The sequence below is a fragment of the Eulemur rufifrons genome, chromosome 7, assembly GCF_041146395.1.
Source record: "Eulemur rufifrons isolate Redbay chromosome 7, OSU_ERuf_1, whole genome shotgun sequence".
Taxonomy (NCBI): domain Eukaryota; kingdom Metazoa; phylum Chordata; class Mammalia; order Primates; family Lemuridae; genus Eulemur; species Eulemur rufifrons.
In genome coordinates, this window is record NC_090989.1 from 129,009,643 (window position 1) to 129,032,158 (window position 22,516).

Here is a 22,516-nt window from a genome sequence, read left to right on the forward strand (position 1 = left end):
CGCAATTCCCCCTTGGGCAAATCGTTGCCCCTCCCTCTCTCCCTCCCCCCTCCCTCCCTCTCTCTGCCCCCCCTTCTCTCTCTCCCATCCTCCCTTCCCGCCCCCTGCCCCCTCTTCTCTTTCTTTACTAGATTTGGAGGGCAAGAAAACTTGAGTGATGTGGCCTTAGGCATTAGAGCAAATGTTTACCAACTTCTCATTCTTTGGTTTCCCAAGCAACGCAGTCCTTTTAGGATGGTTTCAACCATTGGCTTCTTCCTGGCCACTGGCCTTCTAATTTTACTGGTGATGAACTAATAAACTTTCTGGTGGTGACTACTTTTTTTAGGTCCTTCCTTGCCCAAGTACCTCTGCACTGCATATAGTTACTTTAGCGCTAAAAAACTACTTTAAATTCTGGAGAGTTATGTTGAACAGTTGTGGTACAGAAACATCCTAAGAGTCCTTGAGAACACACACTTTCATAACTAGACTTTAAATTGCACTTAAAGTGAATATATTAAAGTTTGAGATATGTCACACAATAATGCATATTGCCTGGCATGGTGCCCGTGCACCCATAGTCCCAGCTACCCTGGAGGCGGAGGCAGAGGCAGGAGGAGGGCTTGAGCCCAGGGGTTCAAGGATGCAGTGAAGTATGACTGTACCACTGCACTCCAGCCTAGGCAAAAGAGCAAGACCATGTCTTAAAAAAAAAGAAAAAAGAAAGGAAGAAAAGAAAATATTGTGGCAAACTCAAACTTTATTGTTTTTAAGTAGATTTTCTTTAAATTGGGTTTACATATGTCAGATTTTAATGAAAGTATATCTGGTGAATATTTGTCACGTTTATACACATAGGGATATAAAACACCTATCTTAGAATTTGAATCGAATTTACAGCATTCCAGTCTACAACAACTCTATGAAAACCTCTTAAAATCAAATTTTAAAAAAAGTGAATAGGGGATACTACTTCACATTTGTAAAAATTGTTTATTATAACTTTCTAAATGGTTAATATAAATATTCTCCACCTCTTAAGTTCTTTAAATGACTTAGTGTGGAAACCAAAATCAAGGTATATTTGTATAAGGGCTCATTCAATTCATTCATTCTACAAATATTATTGAGTCCCTCCCTACTTTGTGTCAGTGGTGGGAATGCAATGGAATATGTTGGCTCTCTATATTCAGTGGAAAATATTTGAGAAAAAAATAAATAAAAAATAATACAAATTTTAAAACAATACAGTGTAACAACAATTTACTAGCATTTACATTGTATTTCATGTTATGAGTAATCTAAAGAAGACAAAGTAAAAGGGATAGGTTATATGCAAATACCATGCCATTTTATATGAGACTTGAGTATCTGAAGATTTTGGTATCCATGGTGGAGGGTGGGTGTGGGCTGGGGGGGTGGCAGTTGGGGTCCTGGAGACCAATCCCTAACAGATGGGATGATTGTATAGTCATGGAACTTATATTCTAGTTCTAGTGAAGATAGATAACCATTAAGTGAAATAAGAAATAAAATCATTTCGGATAGTGGTAAGTGTTATGAAGAAAACAGAACACTTTGATGTATAAGAAAGAAGTTTAGAATTGGTGGGCTTAGAAGTCCCTTAGCTAGGTGACATTCAAGCTGAGGCCTGAATGATATCCTCCAAAGACACAAGCTTTTTAAACTTGACTAGCTCAAGTTTCTACAGACTTTTTCTCTCTTTCTTTTTTTTTGGAGACAGAGTCTCATTCTGTTGCCTGGGCTAGAGTGCCATGGCGTCAGCCTAGCTCACAACAAAGTCAAACTCCTGGGCTCAAGTGATCCACCTGCCTCAGGCTCCCAAGTAGCTGGGTCTACAGTCGTGTGCCACCACACCTGGCTAATTTTTTCTATTTTTAGTAGAGAAGGGGTTTCGCTCTTGCTCAGGCTGGTCTAAAACTCCTGAGCTCAAGCTATCCTCCCTCCTCGGCCTCCCAGAGTATAGGATTACTGGTGTGAACAACCGCGCCCAGCCTCTACAGACTTTTTCTCACTGCCTTGCCACTATGCCTTACATTAGAATTACCACTGGTTTGTCTCCAGAAAAAAATTTGAATCGTCTCCAGATCGTCCCAGTTAAAAGTAAATGTAACCATTCATTACTATCTACACAAAAATTCACTCTTCAACTACATAAGGGAGGAAAGATTTCCTGGAAGAGAGGGAAGATTATATGGGACGCTGTGAGTAGTGGAGAGGGGCCAGGTGCTGCGAATTTGTAATTGGGCATTTGGAGATTTGAGGGCAATATAAGCAATAAGGGCAGTGTTTAGTCTTTATGACTTTATTTATTCATTTTGTACCTTCTTAAACAAATTCTATCAAGTAGTAGAATCCCACATTTGACACTAAAATGTATACAATTATCAGTCCTCAGTTATCTGGGGTTATGAAAAAGAAAACGGGCATATTGTGACTGGCAATACAACAGCAAAGCTTTACTGTGGCATTTCAATTTTTCTAAAATTACTACTGGATCTTTAGATGGTGCCAGCCACTAAGGCAGCACTCTCCCAGGAAAACATTATGACTAAACTGTAAAATATTGTGAAATGTATTCATGAAGGAGGTGAATTAAAAGGCAAAATCAGTAGACAGAAATAAATGAGGAAGCAATATACTAGAATGATGAAATGGGGTGTTGCTAGCAATTTATAAATTTCAGCATCTCATGTTTTATTAATAGTTTTGAGTTCTTGTGTCAATTGTTCATTCTAAACATAATTAAGTTCACAAATATTTTGAGGGTCTCTATTACAGCAATCAGAGTTCTTCTGTGAAGAACTGAAATGGTTATTCATTTGTGGAATGAAACTGAAAGTAACAACAACAACAAGAGAAAATGAAATGATTGATGATGGTCCTAACCCTCAAAAACTTTATAATTCTAAGAGGAATGAAAAGCTGAGAAGAAAAGTTCAGAAGAAAAAGCTGAGAAGAAACTACAAAATAAGGCAGATTTTAGGAGACCCATTATAGATAGAGAGTAAAGCAAAGTATTGTGAAACTACAGAAAAAAAATTAAATCCAGTAGAAGTATCCACAGATGTTGTCCTGAGGAATTAGCAGTCAAGAAAACAAAGTGACCAAAGATACCAAGATGGGAACACAAAATAGACACCTGTGGTTAGAGAACAAAGCAAGAGTTTGAGGACAGGGAGACTATAGAAATAGAATGAAAGAAACATGAGTTGGGACTAGAGTTGAAGAACTTAGGACTCTACTTAGCAAGTAATGAAATATCATTGAATATTTTTGAGTAGAACAATGGCTGGCTAAAAGGTGAAGAATGTATTGAGAGGGCAGAAGTATATATACATATTTTTTTTTTTGAGACACAGTCTCGCTTTGTTGCCCGGGCTAGAGTGAGTGCCGTGGCGTCAGCTTAGCTCACAGCAACCTCAAATTCCTGGGCTTAAGCGATCCTCCTGCCTCAGCCTCCCGAGTAGCTGGAACTACAGGCATGCGCCACCATGCCCGGCTAATTTTTTCTATATATATTTTAGCTGGCCAGATAATTTCTTTCTATTTTTAGTAGAGACGGGGTCTCACTCTTGCTCAGGCTGGTCTCGAACTCCTGACCTTGAGCGATCCACCCGCCTCGGCCTCCCAGAGTGCTAGGATTACAGGCATGAGCCACCGCGCCCAGCCAGAAGTATATATTAATTCCAGTTTGTATGAATACTACCATGGACCAGGTATTGGGATTAGACCCAAATTTGGGGATTAGAGAACTTGGTGATAAAATGAACAATGGTTTATGAGGAAAAGAAGGAAGTGTTCAAGATGATTCTGAAATTCCAAGTATGGCTGACTGGGAGGCTGCTAACGCCAGTCACTAAGCAGAAGCAGGTTTGGAGTGGAATCAGTTTGGTTTTGGACAGGCTGTTGACATGACAAAACTGATGTCATATATTCTATTTCCTGATTCCTCCTGGGATTATCCAAGAGCTATTACCATGACTAATATTTCATACTGGAACAACCCCTTGAGGATAAATTGCCACAGATACCATTTACATATGACACATTTGCTCCTCTGGCAATTGCAGAGTTGATCTGAAAGATTGGCTACTCAAAGGCTCAAATCATCTTCGTTGTACAATGTTGACTGAGCACCTACAGGATACCTCAGCCGGTATGCTTCAAAGACAATATTCATGCCCTCACAATAGGGTTATAAATTATAAACTGCAAATTGAAAAGTAGCCCTTATTCTGAGAGAAAATCAATTTAACATTATTCTACCAAATTACTAAAAGAATTTTGGGCACGGGTAGTTGTTGTTTCACATGCCTCGTCGGAGACGGTCTATAGCATGGGATTCAACCCACGAAGTAGGTCTGCTGTGGAGGGTAATGAATGTGTTCGGTTGTCCTTTCACCCTAATTATGTTTAAGAGCTCACGTTCTGGAGCCAGCCTGCAGGTTAGAATCCAGCTTCATCACTAAACAGGCAGTGATCTTTGACAAGTTACTCAATCTTTTGTGCCTCAAATTCTTTACCTGTAAAGCAGGCACACCTCATGCATTAATTCCACAGCTATTACTTAAGACTCCTGCCTGCCAGACGCTGTGCTAGACACAGGTTTTTAGGGGTAAGGACCACTATGGAAAGTTAATATCCTAATGTAGGGAAACTGACAATAAACAAGTTAGTTTCAAAATGAAAGACTTCTAGTTTAAGAATTCAGTGGGTTAATTCCTGTGAAGCGTTTGGTACGGTAACTTGAGAAGGGAAATTCGGAATAAAAGCTAGCTATTATTTTAGGATGTGCCTTTCCCTACCAAAACCAGGTAAACTCTCAATAAAAGCAAGTTATTTAAGTTAGCCGCCTAAGACAGCTTTTGCCTCCTTGGTGCAAAGGCGACCCACACCCTTTACCCACCCACCGATGCCCAGGCACATGTTTAGAGACAGTCTCTCTTATCAGACAAGTTCCCTCTCTAAATCCCTTTGACCAGGTTGCCAGGACTGGGGTGTTGAGGGGTAGGGTAAGGGCATTATGAGCTAATATTCACAGAGGGAACCTCGCCGCCTCAGAGGGGCTGGGCACATCAAAACCATGTTCTTTCGGTCTTGCCCCAAAGTAGTGAGAGTTTTCCCCGCTCCCGGACACCAAGCACCCAGCGACCCCGCCCAGATAACAATGGTGCTCGCAGGGGCGGGGCCGCGCGCGCCGATGGTGTGGGAGGGGGGGAGGGCGGCGGCCAGAACCGACGCCCGCCGCTCGAGGGGTCACGTGACACCCGCATCGCCCCGCCCCGGCGAACCTGCCAGGGCTGGGAGGGTTTTGGGAGGGGGCGGGGGAGTAGATGGAGCGGGCGGACTGGCGAAGACGGGAAGTGACGAAGGGGCGTAATTCGCTGCGTGCAGCGACGTGGCGGCGGGGTCGGCGCCGGGCAGCGGAAGTGGCTCCAGCGCTGGGACTTGAGTGTTTGTGTTTTGGTTAGTGAAGGAGCCGGCGGCCGGCCTGAGGGGAGGAGGCAGAGGAGGGAGGAGGAGGAAGAATTAGTCGGAACTCGAGCGCGGGCGGCGGCGGAGGAGGAGATAGGAAAGAAGAAGGCGGAGCGGCGGGAGGCGGAGACGGATCCCGACAGGGGCGGCACCAAGGCACGAGTCCCGCACAGTCCAGTGTGAGGGGAGCGGCGCGAGGAGGAGACACCGCCGCTGCCACCGACACAGATTCACTCTAGTCTTTCGGGCCCCCACGCTGGGCCTTGCTGCCAGGAAGCCTCGGCCCCCCGGCTCAGCTTGCTTCGGTCACAGGTAACCAAACCGCTCCTCCCCCTGAGCAGTGCGGGCCTGGACCCCAGGTTATCCGCGGTCCCCAACCTGTCCGCGGCCCTGAGTCCCCCGCCCCTTATCCCTCGCGCGCGCCAGTGTTCTGGACCAGAGAGCTGTCGAACCCAGCTTCTTGTCCTGCCGGCCCGGTGACTCATCCCCCAAGGGGCTCTGGAGACCGGGATTTGGGGACTAACTGAGGGAGCGACGGGTGTCACCCTCTTCCCTTCTCAAGATGGCGCCGTGGAAAGAGTACTGGAGGCCGTGGTTCCGCCCGGCCCTTGCCCTGGTCCTGACGGTCTTGGGGGTCTCAGTCAAAGCCAGCTGGGTCGGGGGAGGAGGATGGAAAGGCCTAGGAACCCGGCGTATACTGCTTATTGAGGCGATACGGAATTGGCTAACAGCTACCCAGGTGCTCTCCAAGGAGGAGCCCGGGCCTACTGCAGGTGTGAATTTGAGGAGCTCCGCCTACCCTCAACTTACAAAGACTAGAAGGGGTGGGAGGCTCGTCAAAATAGGCTGTCTAGAAACTTTGTCTCATCTGTAGAAGGTAGCGAACTGCAGCCTTAAAGAAATTCAAGATAACAGGACAGCTGAACTTCCTCAGTGGGTAGAGACCGTGAAACCTGCTCTGGTGTTCTCGTCCCTGGAAGCTGATTCTCAGACTTTGAAACTTTTAAGCTCTGAACGCCATAGTTCACATGCATGATTTTTGTCTTTGCTTAAGTGGAATCAAAATGTTAAATCAGTTGTCTTTCACATAACTAATAAGGAAGAAACGTGTACACCTCTGGAAATAATCACATCTGCTAATAAACTTTATTCTTAATGTAAAATAGAGGTAATATGAACTAATAGGGTTGTAAGCAAAGTAAGTGGAGCAGTACTTGGCATAAAATAAGTGCCCGGTAAATTTTTTGATCAAAGAGCCCTTAGAAGGACTTCAACTATAGAATACAAGTTATTTTCAAAAGAGTGAAAATGTATATTATGCAAAATTCTTTTGCATAACAAAAGTTTCAGTAAGTAGTAAATACAAATGAATGCACATAGTTTTTAACCGTAATGTTATGCTAACTGTATATTTAAAATTAAATTTAGTTATTTCCTGTTTGAGATCCTTAGAGTAACTATGATTCAATAGCTTTAAACCATAAAAGGCAAAGCTAAATCAGAATCTTGTTTGGTTTTTTTAAATGATAATCTGATGTTTTCCCTGAAATTTTGGAAGTACTGTAGAAATTCAGAGCATATTGTCCTTGATAAGTAATTTGCTGTTTTATAGATGAAAGACAATTAGTGTTTCAGTTGATACTGTGTGTGTAATAATCTGAAGATGTGTTGGTACATTTTCAGTCTATATGATGATCTGTTAATACTTAATCTTTATCTCATCAAAGGGCCACTTTAATTGCCAATTTCAATCCCGACTGTGTGGTGGGCACCGTATTAGAGATTATTTACATACGTTGTCTCATTTAATTGTCACAGCAGCTATGCAAATTAGATACTATGGAACTAATTCTCACAACAGCTATACAAGTTAGACATTATGGAAATAGAGACTTGGAAATTAAAGCATTTGCTCAGGTAGGAATTGGTACTGCCAGGATTAGACCCCCAAACCTGGTGTGGTTTTGGAAGGGGTGGGAGGGTAATTTTATTTATACCCTATTATTTGGAAGCAGCTCACACATCATATCAATCTGTAAATATTTCAGTATGTATTGGTAAAAGATAAGGTCTAAAAAGATGGTGTTTAAATAAGGCAAAGAGGTGATTTTATTGCTTTTGACAACTAAGCTCTTGTGGATATGTTTATTAATGAGTTCATTATCAAGAATATTTCTTAAATAAACTGAAATTCTATGGGGAAGGCGTATTTCCTATATGAGATAGCTAAATTAAATAGAGCAGAGTTTTTAGGGAGGGTATCATCAGGTTTAATGTATCAACATATAATCAGATTTTGATTAAAGATGGAAGTAAACTATTAGGATTGATTTTTGAATAGATTGAAAAAGGGTTCTTCAAATATTCTCTAACTCCTTTGAAACTAAAAATTAGCATTATTAGAAAATAAGATAAGACACTGAAGCTGCCATTCAGGCTATTTTTTTCCAAATGTGTTGTTAAATAGAAAACAGTGGCATTCATATTGTTAGCCCAAAAACTACCAGAAAGTTACAATTAGTGTAAATTACACTATAAGTAAATAAGTCACTAATAATCCCACAACATAGAGAACAATTACTAGCATTTCTGTGTGGTGTTCTTAAGCAGATGAGGAAACAGTTTTAAATCTTTCAGCCACTAGGCACATAAACCTAGGAGCCTTAAAATATTTGTTGCTGCATAATTAACCATAAGTTAAATGAAACACGTGCCATTTAACAGAGGTTTCAAATAATAATAAATTCTAGGATCTGTTCTAAGAGCTTACTAACTTAATTTTCCTCAAAACAATTTTAACCCAGGTAGTTGGGCTCCAGAACCTGAACTCTTGAGTCACCTCTTAGGTTGTCTGGGTTTGAAACTCAGCTCTGTGTCACCTCTGTCACAGTAACTATGTGGCTTCAACCAAGTTACTTAATCTCTCTATGCCTGTTTCCTCATTTATAAGGATTGTAAATAATATCTAACTTTGTATGATTGTTGAGTGGTTAAGTACTTAAAGCACTGCATGATGCAAAGTTGAGGTTTTAATAAAGGTTAGCTTTAAAAAAATAATAATAAAGGCAACTGAAGTATTGGGGGGAAAAACCCTGAAAATTGCAAAGTGATTTTAGGCTCCAATCTTATTCCCTTTAAATTATTTCTTTTAAAAGGTAGTAAAATAAACTCAGTGCCGTTGAATGTCTAGCAGAGCTTATAGTTATCATATAATAATATAGGCAAAATTTAAAGTGATTAATATTGGATTTGCTTTGTTTTACTGATTTGTATATTTCATTCATATTTGTTTTTTTTTTTCCTCCACGAGAAGGCCTATAAATATATCCATATTTGTTTCTTTACAGGTTTCTTTACCTCCAGAAAGAAAAAAATTGACCCCTTGCATCCTGGAAGATCATTTAAGAATCTGAAATTAGGGACTTCTTTCAAATTTGGACATGGCTAATCGAGGTGCAACAAGACCCAACGGGCCAAATACTGGAAATAAAATATGCCAGTTCAAACTAGTACTTCTGGGAGAGTCTGCTGTTGGTAAATCAAGCCTAGTGCTTCGTTTTGTGAAAGGCCAATTTCATGAATTTCAAGAAAGTACCATTGGGGGTGAGATTTTCTTTTTTCCCTGCTTCATTTAATTGAATCATACATTGACAAAAAATATTTCACTTTCTAATTGCGTGATTATGAATAACTAAATATATCATGGAGTAAAGAAAAGAGCTGTTCAGCAGACCTCAAACTTTAAAACCTATCTTTATTCTTTTTAGAGTGACATCTTTTTACATTTTGATTTCCTGGTTAAACACCAGTATGGTTGTATTGTAGCAAAAGTACAGATACAAACCTGAGTAAAATCAGTGTATCAATTAATAAGGTTTGATCTAGTATCTGTTTCTTGATAAGGACTAGAAACTTCTTCAGATTAATTCAGTATGTGCTTGTGCTCAATTATGTTTTCTTTAGGATGAGTAGTAAAAGAGTTAACCTTAAATTCTAATTCTATATAACAACTATTTGTAAATTAATTTATACCAATTTATAAAATTAGTTAAATTTAGTTAAATGCTACTAGGATATACATCTAAGAATGCTCCTAGGATAAGGGAAGAGAAAAAGTGAATGATTAATGGAAAGGGACATGATAGGAAAATGAGACCTGGAGCAGAAGATGAAAGAAGAGATAGAATAAGCACTGCCTGAGGTGGTTGTGGTGGGACAGAGATGAGGGGAATATAAGATGCAGAACAAAAAGTAGACAACTAACAATACAGTGTTGTTGAAAGAAGACTGGCCAAGGTAGAAGGATCGATCCAGCCTAGAGGTTCAAGTCCAGAGTCCAGCCTGGGCAACACAGCCAGACCCTGTCTCTTTAAAAACACACCACACACACATGTATAGCAGAGGGACAAAACAGCTTCTTTTGGGCCACTGTTTCATCTGTGAAATTATGCTATTAAATTAGATGTCAGAGAAACCACATGGCTTTAAGATGCACAATATTTTGTAAGTGGTCTATAGAGCAGTACTGTGTTTTCTAAGGTACTCATGAATATATTTTAACCCCATACTTTTAAAAAGTCAAACTCTTAAAATACATAAGACCATAGATACACACTGGCAAGTGGCAACTTCTTAGAATCCATCTTTCAGAAGCAAAACTTCATATATTGTGTGTTTAATGGGTGTTCTTAAGCAAATACACTTGAGATTTTTATTCATAATCTCAGACCCTTCTAGTAAGATAAATTTAAAAACTCAACTGCTTCCTTTTCCTACATGTAGGAAATATACTAGGAAAGTGGTATTTCCACTCTAATAGTTTCAGCAGTATAATGGTGATTGTCAGCCTTGATACACCTTTGTATATCATGTTACAGTGTTGCATTGTTTGAATGTTTTATGTTTTTTATAATGGCTGAGCATCAGAAAGCAGTCCATATCATGGAACTTTTGAGTTGGAAATCTTGTCATCTAAAAAGATTTTAATGCACAAACATCCTTTGTGATTTCTTTAGTATATTGGTTTAATAATGAAATACTACCTCTCTCAAGAAGGTTTAGCCTCCTTGAGAAGCAACTTGGGGCAAAGCTAACTGGGCTATCTAGTAGGAAGAGTTTTAAAGGCTGCTAGGTCGTGTCCACCCACTTTAAACCATGTGACTGTCAATGGCAACACTTCCCAAAGTATATATGTATTCTGGGTTACTTACCTGCACCAAATAGGTTTGGGACTTGCTATCTATTACCCTCCCTCTCCTTTGCAGTACATATTAAAATAATAAAACAAATACCGAAGTAGAGAACCTAATTCCTGGTGGCCGGATGTGGTGGCTCATGCCTGTAATCCTAGCACTTTGGGAGGTGGGAGAATTGCTTGAGGACAGGAATTCAAGATCAGCCTGGGCAACATAGCAAGACCCCCTCTCTACAAAAAATAATTTAAAAATTAGCCAGGCCTGGTGGCACACACCTGTAGTTCCAGCTACTGGAAAGAATCAGTTGAGGCTGGGAGGTTCAAGGCTACAGTGTACTATGTTAGTGCCAGTACACTCCAGCGTGGGCAACAGAGAAGATCCTGTCTCAGTTAAACAAACAGAAAAACCCAGCTTAATTCCTGGGAAGCTTTGCAAGAGCCTAAGACTAGAATTTTTATTTTATTTTGGATAATCCACTTCTAAGTTTTTTTTTTATGACATCTCAAGAAGAATGTTTAAAAGAAAAATTTAATCTCCTATCAGTGATCATAAATATACATATCTCAGATCATAAATATACATATAAATATACAGTACCATTATGATTACACTGTTCTTTTATGCTCTTTAATAAGAGCCCTTCACCCTTAAGAATTATAATAAGCCGGGCTCAGAGCTTATGCCTGTAATCCTAGCACTTTGGGAGGACGAGATGGGAGGATCACTTGAGGCCAGGAATTCAACACCAGCCTGAGCAAGAGCGAGACCCAGTCGCTACAAAAACTAGAAAAATTAGCCAGGTATGATGGCCCATACCTATAGGCCCAGCTACTCGGGAGACTGAAACAGGAGAATCACTTGAGCCCAGGAGTTTGAGGAAGAACTATGGTAGACTTAAGCATTTAAGGATTTCAAGGTTTGAGCTATTTATTTAATGATCAACCTCAAAGGTCCATAATGTGTAGGTAATATGTATTTTTGTTTTGGCTCATGTTTGGTAGAAGTTATCTGACTAATGAACCTGACCAAATCTTTTGCATTTCAGTGGTTTATTTACTTGACTGTTTATATCTAGTAACATGAGTTACCATTCTGAAAAGCTTACTTAAAATTTTCATACCTATTTGATTGTGTTCTAAGGTGGAAATCATATGTCACACTCTTGAATTTGTGGATTCTGTATTCGTCAGGAATATCAAGACGACTTCTATAGTTTGTGTGGTTCTTTCTAAAAATAACTTAAGACTCCTTGTTGCCTCACCATACCTCATATCTCATGACTCCATAGCACTCTTGATGAGGTTAGATGTAACAGCTTTAGCAATTTGGAGAGTTCTAGCTTGTTTCATAGGGGCTTAAAGTTTGCGTGACATTTATGTTCTTATTGTTTGTCTAAAATTAGCCCAGAGGTTAGCAAGGAGCATTGGGCTCAGAGGGTCGTCTTCTTCACTTGCTATTCCAGGCTCAGCAGCTCTTCAGTAAATACTTGTTGGATGATAGGGCTGGCCATCTTTCACTTAACACCTTGAATACCTGAAAAAACTTCAAAGATTTATCGTGAGTTTCTCTTGTCAAAAAACAATATTTGTTTTTAAGAAGACATTTATGTGATATTTATAAATGAATGAATCCTAAGTATAGATTAGAATATACAGTGAAATAGCATGTAGTCAGACCTTTTTTCCTTTTCAGAGAGATGCTTATACTGCAGTTTTAATTTTGTCTGCGCTAATCAAAAAAGAAATGTCTTACAGACTGTAAAGTTTAGGTGATGGAACTGTACATGAGAATATAAACAACATTACTCTTGCTGGTGCTGTGATTTTTGAGCTTTATTTTAGAGCATCGGTTCTCAAAGATTGTTCCCTGTTCCAGAAGAATCTGCATCCTGGGAATTTGTTAACATGCAGATTCTCATTTGAACGAATATATGGGGTGAGGCCAACAATTTAGGTTTTAATAAGTCCTGCAGATGGGTCTGATGCATGCTAAAGTTTGAGAACCACTGTTTTGTGTGTCCTGAGTGGTCAATTTTGTTTATACTAAAGTTGGTTCTCCCACAAATGGAATAATTGCTTTTCTTTTTTTTTTTAACTGGTTTTTAAAAAATATTTTTCATGCAGGTACTCTAGTTTGATTACAAGTAGTGTGTACTGCTCACATCACGTATTATCTGTATCTCTTTATATGAGAACCCTTTCCTACTACTAATCTGTTAGTCTTCTACTAGGCATCTCTAAGAGAGCAATGGCCCCATTTTTTGTCCCATCAAAAATACTTTGCTTTTTCTCTACTTAGGGAGTATCATTAGTTTTCAGTCATCTATACCAATGCTGCTCTCCCTTATTGCCACAAATAATCAAGGACTGATAATACTCAAAATTAATTTAAAAAATTAGGTGCCTTCTTTTTAAGGTATTATCAGCAATTATTAACCGTTAAGGTGAGTACTGCTTCAACTTCTACAGTTAACATCCATTTAATTAGTTGGTGCAACTAACCAATTGTTTTTCTTTTAAAACATGTAACAAGGAAAAAAATTATTGTTATAATTAAGAAAAACAAGGCTTATTCCAAAGTTATTATTAGCAGAGTATTTTACCTTAACAATTTATGGTCAGGTCTTCCTCAAGAACAAAGCCTTATTGTTAAAAGAGCAGATTGTGTATCCAGATTGATTTTTTTTTTTTTTTTTTGAGACAGAGTTTCACTGTGTTGGCCTTGTTAAGAGTGCAAGGGCATCATCATAGCTCACTGAAACCTCAAACTCCTGGGCTCAGGTGATCCTGCTGCCTCAGCCTTCCGAGTAGCTGGGACTACAGGCATTTGCCACTGTGCCTGGCTAACTTTTCTATTTTTAGTAGAGATGGTATCTTGCTCTTGCTCTAGCTGTTCTCCAACTCCTGAGCTCAAGTGATCCTCCCACCTCGGCCTCCCAGAGTGCTAGGATTACAGGCATGAGCCATCTTACCCAGCTTGTATCCACATTGATTTTAAATTCTAGCTCCATCACACACCAGCTGCTTGATCTTAGGCAAGTGACACTCAAATTTATTTTACTCTTATTTGAAATGGAAGTAACAGTACCTAACTTGAAAGGTTTTTGGTGAGGACTAAATTAAATAATGCCTGTAAGGTCCTTGCCACAATGCCTGGCACAGAGGAAAATGTTTACTCAATCTTACCTATTACAACAACAGCCACCACCATTACTTTTTGCCGAGTCATCTTTATCACTCCCTATTTGTGTTGTATTGTCATGACAGCATTATTTTGGAATGGTGACTATTATACCTGGTGCATAGCATTTAATTTGGGACTTAGAAAATTTGAGGCCAGGCTCAGTGGCTCACACCTGTTATCCACTCTGGGAGGCCGAGGCAGGAGGAGCACTTGAGCCCAGGAGTTTGAGGTTGCAGTGAGCTGTGATGATCTCACTGCACCCTACCCAAGACAACATAAGAAAAAAATATGTTTGTGAGGCAATGGGTAACTAATTAGCTTGATATACTCAAAACACATTGTATATCAAATGCATACATATTTGTTGATAATGCCTTAAGCTGGGGTGGGGAGAAATAACATTGCTTCCTAAATAAAAGCAAACTAGAATATATTCGCCTGAATAACTCATGTGTTCCTAGTAGAAGGCTTTTTACTATTGCCCTTCACTTAGCCTTCAGAACAACTTCTTTGTGTAATTGTAATCTGTTCATTTATTTAATGTGCCTTTATCCTTTTGTATCTGCACATTGTTAAAAGTATTTTAGAGAAAGTACAAAAGACCCAGAGACCAAACCACCAGCATATATGCTTTTTGGTTCATGAGAAAAATGGTTTTTGAACTATTTGTTGTATTTTCTGATACATTGATAGTTAAAATTTGTAGAAAATAATTTGGTTTCAAGTGAAAAAATACTTGATACTATTTTCCACCTAGAAAGTACATATTCAGAGTTTGACAGGTTATGTGATTCAGAAATTGGTAGAAGGCCGGGTGCAGTGGTTCACGCCTATAATCCTAGCACTCTGGGAGGCCGAGGCGGGAGGATTGCTCGAGGTCAGGAGTTCGAGACCAGCCTGAGCAAGAGTGAGACCCTGTCTCTACTAAAAATAGAAATTAGCCAAACAACTAAAAATAGAAAAAATTAGCCAGGCATGGTGGCGCGTGCCTGTAGTCCCAGCTACCCGGGAGGCTGAGGCAGGAGGATCGCTTGAGCCCAGGAGTTTGAGGTTGCTGTGAGCTAGGCTTACGCCACAGCACTCTAGCCTGGGCAACAGAGCGAGACTCTGTCTCCAGAAAAAAAAAAAAAAAAAAAAAGATTGGTAAAGATTTGATATTTTGTATCAGTTTTTACCACTTACAACCTTAAAAAAATGACCTTTCAGTAGTCTTAATATCAGTTATCCTCCAATGTCTTACTTTTTCTTTCTTTCTTTCTTTCCTTTTCTTTTCTGTGTTTCTTTTGTTTGTTTTGTTTTTTGGTTTGTGAGGTTTTGTTTTTTGTTTTTTTGAGATAGAGTCTCACTTTTTTACCCTGGGTAGGGTGCCATGCATTAGCTTAGCTCCCAGCAACCTCAAACTCCTGGCCTCAAGCGATCTTCCTGCCTCAGCCTCCCAAGTAGCTGGGACCACAGACACGTGCCACCATGCCTGGCTGTCTTAGTTTAAAAAGTTATCATATGTGGCTACTTAAACATTCCTGTGAGTTGAAAGTCATTATGCTTGGTTCTAATCCTTACCCTTTTATAAGCACTTACGTGAACCCCGATTTCACATTTACAAAATGTGAGTATTGAACTAGGTCAGGATCCTTGTAGAGCAGATGTTGTTGTAAAGTGTGTACTCTCCTCCTCGATTTAACCATTTTTTCCTTTTAAAATTTATTTCAAGATTTGAAGTAGTTATGGGCATCAGTTTTTGCCCTGCCTTGCTTAATTTGTCAGTGCTCTCTGGTGCTGTTGAAGTGTTCAGAGTTGTTTGGTAGAATGATTTTGCCAGAGAGCTCTAACTTAGTGAATTGCCTATATTGAATCACTAATTTGCTGCTTTTATTCTATTATGTATGTGGGAAATAATATTGTCTAAAATTGTTTTGCTCAACAAATTTGCTGAGCTGTTAACACTGTATGAAGTACTAGAAATCAAAGATGACCTCTTGGTTTAGTGTGAGAGACAGATTAAGTAAACTCTACAACATAATCTAAAGTATTTAAAGTAAAGGTTTGTAAAACTGGTATGACATACCACTTTTTAAATTAAGCCTAAATCTGCAACTTACCATCTTGTCATTTATTGGAGAGAGAGATATATATATATATATATATATATATCTCCCCAAAAGAGGATATACATAAAAAAGAAAGTGTATTCACAGTTACACTCTGAAGAAATCTGTAAATTTGCATAAGCTTTGGTGCGTGGACTTTGTGCGATCTATCCTGGATGCATTTCGTCCATATTTACTAGCTTTCTGGTTCTCTGTATGGGGTGGGAAGTTTTTTTTTTTTTTAATTTGCTTTTAATATGGAGTAAATAAGATTTCTACTTGACAAAAACATGGAAATTCTGAGGAACTGTTCCTTTACCTTTTTTATGTCTTATGCCTTAATAATCTGATGTCACATGTACATAATCCTGCTTATGAAGCACATTGAGTTAAATTATGATAGGATATCACCATTTGGTGTTATATTGAGAGCGTTTTCAGTAAGCCTCTTTGTGGAGGAGAATGGGGATATGTAAGAGCAAGAAAAACAGCAGGAGTAATTCCAGAGGTTTTCATTTTTTGTTGTTTTAAATTGTTGACCACCTTGTTAAAAATGTAAACTCTAGTTACCTAATTACTAAATTCCTCAAGATGAAAGTTAGTGTTATTGAAGTCACATATTGGACTTTGAAAATAAGAAATAATACTTAGTGCTTTACAAATGTTGCAAAACAATATTTGAAGGATCTCTGAACAGCATTCATCCTCTTTTCAAGGTAATATAGGTGAGGAAAGGGTAGAAAAGCAGGATGAGGAACCAGTCACTGAAGATTTCCTGGCCTCATTTTCCACAGTTGAGGATGATAGCACATACTCTTTGGACTTCAAAGAAGAAGATAATCTGATATGTGACTCCAGTCACTGCATAATTATCAGATACCTTTGGCTTTTCTCAGTTAAAAAAATTGTTCTGGGCTGGGTGAGGTGGCTCACGCCTATAATCCTAGCCCTCTGGAGGCTAAGGTGGGAAGATTGCTTGAGCTCAGGAGTTCAAGACCATCCTGAGCAAGAGTGAAACCCCATCTCTACCAACGAGAAAAAAATGAGCCAGGCGTTGTGGCGCACACCTGTAGTCAGAGCTGCTCTGAGGTAGAAGGATCGCTTGAGTCTAGGAGTTGGAGGTTGCAGTAAGCTGCAGTGACACCACTTAGAGCAACAGAGTGAGACTCTGTCTCAACAATCACCACCAAAAAAAAGAAGGAAACTGAAGAACCCTCCTCACAACCCTCCCCCCTTCATATTCCAAAAAAGGAAAAAAATTGTTCTGTATCTTTGCATAAAACTAGAGCCAGTAGAATATGTTCCACTTATTTACTATCAGTTCTGTTTGCGGTGTAACATGAATTCTTTCTCCTGTTGCATTCATAAGTAATTTGTAAGTTCTAGAAAAATGTGAATTCTAGGAAATACAGTAATTTTAAGATAGGATACTTAAAATGGTTACATGTTATGTGAGATATTCTTAGAACTTAAATAGCATTTTCACAAGTCTCAGCTATACCTTATCAAGGCTATATGTGGAAGTACTAATTTTATAGATGATGAAACAGACAGTAAAGCTTAAGGAGTTTGCGTGAGGTTTTGCAACTTGGTGGTAGCTGGCATTAATGATAGATCTTTCTAAAGTGCCATTTATGTTCTGGAATCGAGTGTATGTTTTCTTGCAAGAAATTATAAAACTAGAAAATCTGATTCAGAGTTAGTTTCTATGGGCTGAGTCTTTAAAAAATCTTAGGGTACACATGACAAGCATTCTGTTTTATAATATATAGTATTTGACAAATATGGGCCCTCATATATCACAATGAAAATACTGTGAAACTATTTTGGAAAAAAATTAAAAGAATATTAGATAAAAATTTAAATTGTCCATATTACTGAATTGGTACCACTGTTTTCATTTTTTTGCCATCCTCATGCATCACACCTTTTAATTTCATTAATTTGTTCATGTGAATCAAAATTCCAGAGATTTAAAAAAGGTTTATTGTGAAAAGTCTCCCTCTCATCTTCTAGTCTACTCAGTTCTTTTCTCCAAAGAATTTGTCACTTTGTTGTATATCCTTGCAAAGTTGCTGTTACACTCAAACCTATATATTCTTCTGTCTTCCTTTTTACAAAATTTGAAACATACCAGATCGACTGTAAAATACTTTGTATTTTTTACTTTTATACTATCCTAGTTATCTATTGCCAAGAAACAAATGACTTCAAAACTTTGGGACTTAAAATCATTTGATTGTCTCATGGTTCTGGTGAGTGGGCTTAGTACGTAGTTGTCACTCTAATCTCTTGTGCTTTTGCAGTTAGTGCCTGGGCTGGAATCATCTTAACATACCTGGTGGTTGGTGCTGGCTTTTTGTTGGGACCTCAGCTGGGGCTGTCAGCTAGAACATCAACATTGGGCCTTGACACCTGGCCTGGGTTTTTCCTCACAGCATGCTGGCTGGGTTCAAGAATGAGTGTCCCAAAAGTACCGGATGGAAGCTGGGTGGCCTTTTATGACATAGCCCCAAAAGTCACATAGATAGTGTCAGTTCTGTTCTAGTCACAGGCTTGTACAGGTTCAAGGGAAGAGTGTCAATATCACATTGTAAGAAGAATGTGGTATGGGAAATCATGTTGCAGCCCCCTTGGAAAACACAATCTGCCACAAGATCCATCCGTATCAAAAGAGCTTCCTCATTATTCTTGGTTGTAACGATATTCCCTTGCGTGGATCCTATTAATATATATTTAATCAGTCCTCTAGTTTTAAATGTGTACATTGTTTTGTATCTTTGACTATTACAGCGCTACAGTGAATAACAGGGCATAGGATATTGCCATTTCTCACATATTCCAAGTATGTTTGCAGTATAAATACCCCGAAGTGGATTGTTGTGTCAGAGATTGTATTCTGATAAATTTTCCAAATTACTGTTCAACTAGCAATGCACAAAATGCCTATTACCTTACTTTACCAACTCTAAGTGTTATACTTTTTAGATCTTTGCTATCCCTGTAGGTGAAATTGCATTTTTTACCAATAATTGAGGTCAGAAATGTTTTCATAATTTTAGAGCCAACTGTGTTTAGTTTTTTTGTTAGCTGTATGTAACTTCATATCTTTATATAGATTCCTTTATAATAGTCATACAGTTGTGTCCCATTTTACTTGTTAATGATAATTCTCATTATATCTGTATTACATTCATACTTGTTTTAATATCTGGTACTCTCACCTTTTTATTATTTTTATTTATTTTGTTTATTTATTTATTTTGAGACAGGATCTTGCTCTGTTGCCCTGGCTCGAGTGCAGTGGCATCATCATAGCTCACAGCAACCTCAAACTCCTGGGCTCAAGTGATCCTCCTGCCTCAGCCTCCCAAATAGCTGGGACTATAGGTGCTCGCCACCATGCCCAGCTAATTTTTTGTTTCTATGTTTAGTTGCTCGGCTAATTTTTTCTATTTTTAGTAGAGACAGGTTCTCACTCTTGTTCAGGCTGGTCTGAACTCCTGGCCTCAAGCAGTCCTCCCGCCTTGTCCTCCCAAAGTGCTAGGATTACAGGTGTGAGCCACCTCGCTTGGCCTTTTTATTATTTTTTAGCCATTCCCTTATCATTGGGCATTTAATGTTTGCAGTTTTGTTTGACATTTTAGGTAATCATCTCATAGGGGATATCCTCTTGGAATTTTTTTCTCCCCCGGATTTATGTAAGATCGATTTCCAGAGGTGGGTACTAAACCAAAAGGAATTTTATCTAGTGATTATGAGATCAAAAGGATTCCAGTCTGCATCAATTTTTTCTCCCTAAGTGATACTCCAGATTTCTTTGGGAGTTGCTTGGCATAAATATTAATAATTAGGTTCTGGGTTTATAGGTTTTTTGTAAATGTTAATCTGGGTTTTAAAGTTTTCCTTATATCTTCCTCCTCTAAACTCTTTTCCTATGTTGTAAACGTCTCATATATTAGAAATTTTAAACTCACATAATAAATAGGGTCATTTCTAAGCAGGAAAGAATCACTTTGAAGGCCAGTAATGTTTTAAAGGTCTAGAAGATGCACTTCAGGGCTGGGAAGCATTATGTGCTAGGTTCTTGAACTAGGAGAAAGATGTATTACCAAGAAGAAGGGAGAAGGAGTCCTCCTTTGCAAATAGCGTGGGCTCTGTCCTTGCACATTTTAGGGTTTTGATGAGTACTGTTGAACTGTTTAGTAAAGTATCTGTTGTCTGTAGATAGTGTTTTTCATAGACAATTTTTATATATATCCCTTAAAGCTGTGGTTCCCAACCCCCAGGCCGCTGACCAGTAGTGGTCCGTACCTGTTGGGAACCGGGCCACACGTGCACAATAGGAGGTGAGCAGCGATGAGGGAGTGAAGCTTCATCTGTATTTACAGCCGCTCCCCATTGCTTGCATCACCACCTGAGTTCCGCCTCCTGCATTATGGTGAGTTGTATAATTATTTCTTTATATATTAAAATGTAATAATAGAAATAAAATGCACAATAAATGTAATGCTCTTGAATCATCCCAAAACCATCCCCCACCCTCCCGTCCGTGGAAAAATTCTCTTCCCTGAAACCAGTCCCTGGTGCCACAAAGGTTGAAGACCTCTGCCCTAAAGCTAAATTCATTAGCTTTTTCTCTGTTGGGATTTGGGAGCCTTTGTCTAATACTAGTTAGTAACTTATAACAACCTCTTCTCTTTCTCTCATTTCTTTACCTTTCCTCTTTGTAATAGGTGCCTTCATTCTGCTTCCTAGTTAAGTTCTGATACATTCCTATTGTATAAATCCAATCTACTAAGCAGAGACTTTATTAAGATTATGCCCTTTGGTGAAGTAACCACAGGCTGTTAGGTTCAAATACTGGTTTTATCAGTTCATTCCAGAGTGATCAGGTTTGGGGCACTAACTTAGTACTAACCAAACTCCTAAGACTAATTTTGAAACAAAATGCCACTGTGCTATCAGAAATACCTAGCTGATCACATGTGATTAGCTTATGTTCTGGTTAGTGAAGTCACTTAGATTTGGATGTCCCTTAAGAGTAGCTGTCAAGCTGTGATGGTAAAAAGCATTGTCTTCCCTTGCTCTTGGATTATTTCTGAAAAATTTATATGAATTAGACTTTTAATAGTATCCTTTCTCCTCGACAATGTTGTAGCGATACTAGTTAATTTTTATTCTTTACCTCATTTTTCTTCATGCAGACTCTTCCCTGTGTATATTTTTCAAATTGGCATTTGGCAACTATGACCTTTAGATGTTGCTCGTTGATTTTTTTTAATTATGGTAAAATAACACAAAATTTATCATTGTAAGTGTATAGTTCAGTGGTATTAAGTACTTTGACTTTATTGTCCATCCAGAGCTTTCTAATCTTCTATAAGTGAAACTCTATCCATTAAACAATAACTACACCAACTCACCCCTGCTGCCCCTGGTAACCATTATTCTATTTTCTTTGTCTGAATTTGACTACTCTGGGTATCTCATGTAAGTAGAATCATACAGTGTTTGTACTTTTGTGACTAACTTATTTCATTTAGCATAGTGTCTTCAAAGTGCATCCATATTGTAGCATGTGTCAGAATTTCCTTTTTAAGGCTGTATAATATTCCATTGTATGTATATGCTACATTTTGTTCATCTCTTCCTCCCTCCATCATTGGATACTTGGGTTGCTTCTATCTTTTAGCTATTGTGAATAATGCTCCTGTAAACATTGGTGTACAAATATTGTTCGTTGCCCTGCTTTTGCTTCTTTTGGGCATATACCCAGAAATGGGATTACAGGATCATGTGGTAATTCTCTTTAATGTTTTTGAGGAATTTCCATACAGTTTTCCACAGCAGCTGCATGGCAGTTCAGTTTCTCCACATACTCACCAACACTTATTTTCTCTTGTTTTGATAATAGCTATTCTAATGGCAGTAAAGTAATAACTCATGGTTTTGATTTGCATTTCCCTAATGATTAGTGATACTATGCATCTTTTCATGTGCTTCTTGGCCATTTGTATATATTCTTTGAAGAAATGTCTATTCAATCGTTTGTACATTTTCTAATCAGGTTTTGTTGTTGCTGAGTTGCAAGAGTTCCTTATATTGTAGATACCAATCCCTTACCAGATGCTCATTGAGTTTTAAGAATGAATCCTAGATAAATTAGTGTCTATAGATCACCTTTTAAGATGCATTTACATTTGGGAAGATTGCTTTCTTATACATTATCTGTATAGCAATTTTTTTACCTTGTTGCCAGGATTTCGGAATTTTTGCTATTTGTGTTTAGGCACAATGTGTATGCTTTACTCTCTGCCCTACTCTATTTTTATCGCATTTCTTCTCTTCCTCCATACATTAATTGAAATGTAACTATTCCTTGACTACATACATGATCATCTCTCCTGCCATTATCCACTGAGTGCTTTCCCTGTGCGCACATACAGTTTTATGGGAAATAAAAATGGTCTCGGTTTTTATTTCACCTGTTGTTGGTTCTAGACCATCCATATATTCTTTTGTATGTACAATTTTATCATCTGAAGTTAGTGGTCATCTGAGAAAATC

At 38.6% G+C, this 22,516-nt stretch overlaps 1 protein-coding gene across 1 annotated transcript in view; it reads left to right on the top strand.

Annotated features, from left to right (window-relative positions):
- Positions 1-5,386: 5,386 nt before the first annotated feature.
- RAB5A (RAB5A, member RAS oncogene family) overlaps positions 5,387-22,516 on the top strand; it is a 30,114-nt gene continuing 12,984 nt past the window's right edge. The window contains exons 1-2 of the mRNA XM_069473288.1: positions 5,387-5,793; positions 8,829-9,084. Of these exons, the coding sequence (XP_069329389.1) occupies positions 8,922-9,084 (163 nt within the window). The 5' untranslated portion in view covers positions 5,387-5,793; positions 8,829-8,921. The remainder of the gene's footprint in view (positions 5,794-8,828; positions 9,085-22,516) is intronic.